We start from the raw sequence: 3,591 nt of genomic DNA, 5'->3' as shown, positions 1-3,591 counted from the left end.
TATATATATATATATATACCTTAAAATGTATAAAATCATATATTTTTGTTCATTTCAAACTATTTTTATTACTTATTTCTAATTAACTTGTGAGATGCTATTTCTTTTTTTGTTTGTTTTTGCTAAATGGAATTCGTAACGTTTTAACAAAAGCACAAATTGTCCTATCATGATTGTAAAATTTCTGTTGTCTTATATTACAGTTTTCACAATTCCATTTCAAACTCACAAAATGTAATATATGTATATATACGACTCACAGTCTTATGGCAGACGCTTCATACATTTAGCCTTTCGTGTCACATGCTGCTTTAAAAATGCACAAACAATCATTCGAGGCTTATTGGATTATTCACGGTCAGGCTTTTGTTCATTTTCCAGTCCACTCATTTGTGCATTTTGGTAGCAGCATAAATGACCGTAGTGGATTATCATGGGGTGTGAATAGTCTAATGTTTGTTTTTGTTTGGAGACGCATAAGGAGTCGCTCGTTCACTTGTAGGTGTGAATGGCTCAATTCATAACGCCTATTGTGGTGGTGGAGTAAGTGCACTGTTGCTATCCCCCCAATAATCCTCACCTTGTTTGGAGACAATAAGACCAGAACAGGCCAAGCACAATTATTAGTGATGTATTCATAGCTTAGTGTGGCGTAAACACAGGCACGCTTTTTGCTTCCACTGAATCTGCCCTCTGGCCCTTTATGCGTGCAATAGGGGTGTCTTTATTTATTATTTAGTGCACAACACGAGCCACGCAGTTGTAATGCACAACACTAGCTGTTAGCAGGCCGGCAGAAGCGAGTAAAGGGGGTGGAGATGGCCGTGTCCGGGTAGTTAAGGGGCCTGAGAGCGATAAAGAGGGAGGAGTATGAGACTGTTTACCTGCTTGCTGCCTACCTGCCTGCTGCCACACGGCCTTGCCTAGCAACGTAATGCAGATTAACAGCTGTCAGTTAAAGCAGGGCCTCCACGGCCTACGTTCATTTCATCCATGCAAAAGAAATCTTATCCTTAAGTAAATGAGATACATCAAGAGTTCAGTTCAGTCCAGTACGTTATCTTCCCAGCATCATGGGAGCTTTATTCTTGCGATCAGGTCTCCATGACTTCATGCAGTGCGTGCAATGCTTGAGTGTTTGCTCACGGACCTGTTCAGACAAATTAGAGAGAACTTGATGTTTGATTACTATCATTCTGAGAAGCCGGTCAATATTTGCTCAGGCAGGTATAGGATCAGGGCAAAGGCAGTGGTGATTAAACTGCACATCTGTGTATGGACTCATTAGTGATGTGGATAAATCCAGTGTCATGCTGGAATTGAAGATTATGTGAGGGATGTCCTACTCTGCAAAATTTCTTTTGTACGGTTAATTTGAAGTGTCCGAGTGAACCGCAGGAGAAGGGAAGCTGCTCAGATTAGCAACGGATTTAGATGAATGTTTTAATCAGCAGAGTCACTGTTAATGAGAAACATTGCAGGTTCTTCGGCACAAATAACCAAAAACATTAATATTGAGAATTTGAGGCCTGGATTGGTTTGATGGTATACATACAGATGGTCTTCCCTGCTTTATGGACAGTTGTTCTTGTGACACAGAAGTGTGCTTAATTGTACTGAATGTGCACTTGTAGTGTACTTCAAATATTGAAAGTATATTCTTAAAAGCCTGTACTTGCAGATAATATAATATTCAGGAAATGAACGGCTAAATTTACTTTCATATCTGTTTCCTAATCCTAATACACTTAAACACACTTTTAAAAAGTGCATTTTGTAATAATTAAAGGTTTTACTTTAAAGTACATTTGAAATCATTGTTTTAATAATCTTCTGTCATGCTCTAAAGCAGTATACTTGTTATATTTATATAATTGTGATATTTATAACATAAAATAATTATACATTTATATTATATGTTATGTTAAATTTTACCTGTAGTGTGTTATTAAAATTTACATTTGAATTAATATATTTTAAATGTACTAAGCTTCAACATTTCAAATGTGTAATTGCAAATATATTTAAATATAAAACGACTGATTACCGGTAGTAGTCATTTTGAAATTACATGCTTTTTTAACAAGAGATGTTAATCTTTTTACTTACAAAAACTGCACCTCTAAAATAATAAATGATGATTTTTTTTAGCCCTAAAGCCTAAAAGAGAGCTGCAAGTTGTTAAGAGATCGTTATATAATGGCATGTGAACTTGTAGCTGTACTCGTTATGTAACTTGTTAACATCAAGTGTTGCTAATGCACACAATGGTTTCAAACTTCACATTTTTAACTATGACTTTGTGCAATAGAACAAAATAGGCTATGAAAGTCTTTTTAAGTTCAGTGACCTTATTTTAACCATAAATCAAAAAACGCCAATATTAAAAACCCATTTGAACTTCCTGAGGAAATCCATGGTGACTTAGCTTTCGATTGATGTCATGACTGAATAGCGCTTTTAAAATGACATAAAACTGATTATATGTGTGTTGTTGTTGTTTTTTTTGACAGTAGGAGTCATTAAACACCATTTAACACTCTCATTTGAACAGGTACGGACACTAAATGCACTGAATGTGTTTCACTGCAGCCCACACAGCATGGAAAAGTGGGGGACTCGATGCTCCTCAAAGTTGAGACTCATTTTGATGTCCAGAATGTGACGTTCCAGGGGTCCTGGTACAAGATTAAGCCTAATAACACTCTTTTGGTCACTTTCGACAACATCAATGCCATCCCAAATCTGCGGCTAACGAACCGTCCGGCACTCAGTTTGCCTGATGTCTCACTAAAATTTGTCCATCTGGATGAAGAGACACAGGGGGAATATGAGCTGCAGATCAACATCGTCTTCCCAGGAATTCCCAGCCCAGTTGCTGCCACAAAAAGAGTGACAGTCACAGTCAGCGGTAAGAACATTTGAGTGTTATGAGGGATCTCATTTATTACAGCTATTGATGTAGAGTTTGTTACTAATGCTTTTAACATCTTGTGAAACTGTCATTGATAGGAAGCTGTTTTCTTCTCAGAGTAAAACCAAACAAGATTGTGATTCATACCTCCCAATGGCGATTTAATTTCTCACAGTTGACTTTATACCCCCCAATGTGATTTAATAAATTTCAGTGACTAAATCTTGCTATGTGCCATGTGATATTGCGCAACTTTGTTTTTTTTGTAATTGCGACTTTTAAACTCAAAATGTGACTTTTTATCTCACATTTTGAACTTTAAATTGCGCAACTGACTTTGTTTCGTGTAATTGCAACTTTTAAACTCAAAATGTGAATTTTTATATCACATTTTGAACTTTATATTGCGCAACTGTCTGTTTCGTGTAATTGCAACTTTTAAACTCAATGTGACTTTTTTCCTCACATTTTGAACTTTTTATAGTGCAATTGTGACTTTGTTTCGTGTAATCATAACTTTTAAACTCAAAATGTGACTACTTATCTCACATTTTTAACTTTATATTACACAACTGTGACTTTGTTTCGTGTAATTGTAACGTTTAAAGGGGTCATATGATGTGATTTCAATTTTTCCTTTCTCTTTGGAGTGTTACAAGCTGTTCGTGAATAGATAA

At 36.0% G+C, this 3,591-nt stretch overlaps 1 protein-coding gene across 2 annotated transcripts in view; it reads left to right on the top strand.

Moving 5' to 3' along the window:
- Positions 1-3,591, top strand: part of hepacam2 (HEPACAM family member 2) — a 15,695-nt gene that overhangs the window by 5,286 nt on the left and 6,818 nt on the right. Inside the window, exon 2 of one of the 2 annotated variants that reach the window (XM_016462299.1) lies at positions 2,593-2,911. In XM_016462299.1, coding sequence (XP_016317785.1) covers positions 2,593-2,911 — 319 coding nt within the window. Of the gene's footprint in view, positions 1-2,554; positions 2,912-3,591 lie in introns of both variants that reach the window. The other variant, XM_016462292.1, reaches the window with a different exon arrangement.

This window comes from Sinocyclocheilus anshuiensis, unplaced genomic scaffold (genome assembly GCF_001515605.1).
Source record: "Sinocyclocheilus anshuiensis isolate Anshui unplaced genomic scaffold, SAMN03320099.WGS_v1.1 scaffold253, whole genome shotgun sequence".
NCBI lineage: Eukaryota > Metazoa > Chordata > Actinopteri > Cypriniformes > Cyprinidae > Sinocyclocheilus > Sinocyclocheilus anshuiensis.
This window is presented reverse-complemented; position numbering and strand designations above follow the sequence as displayed.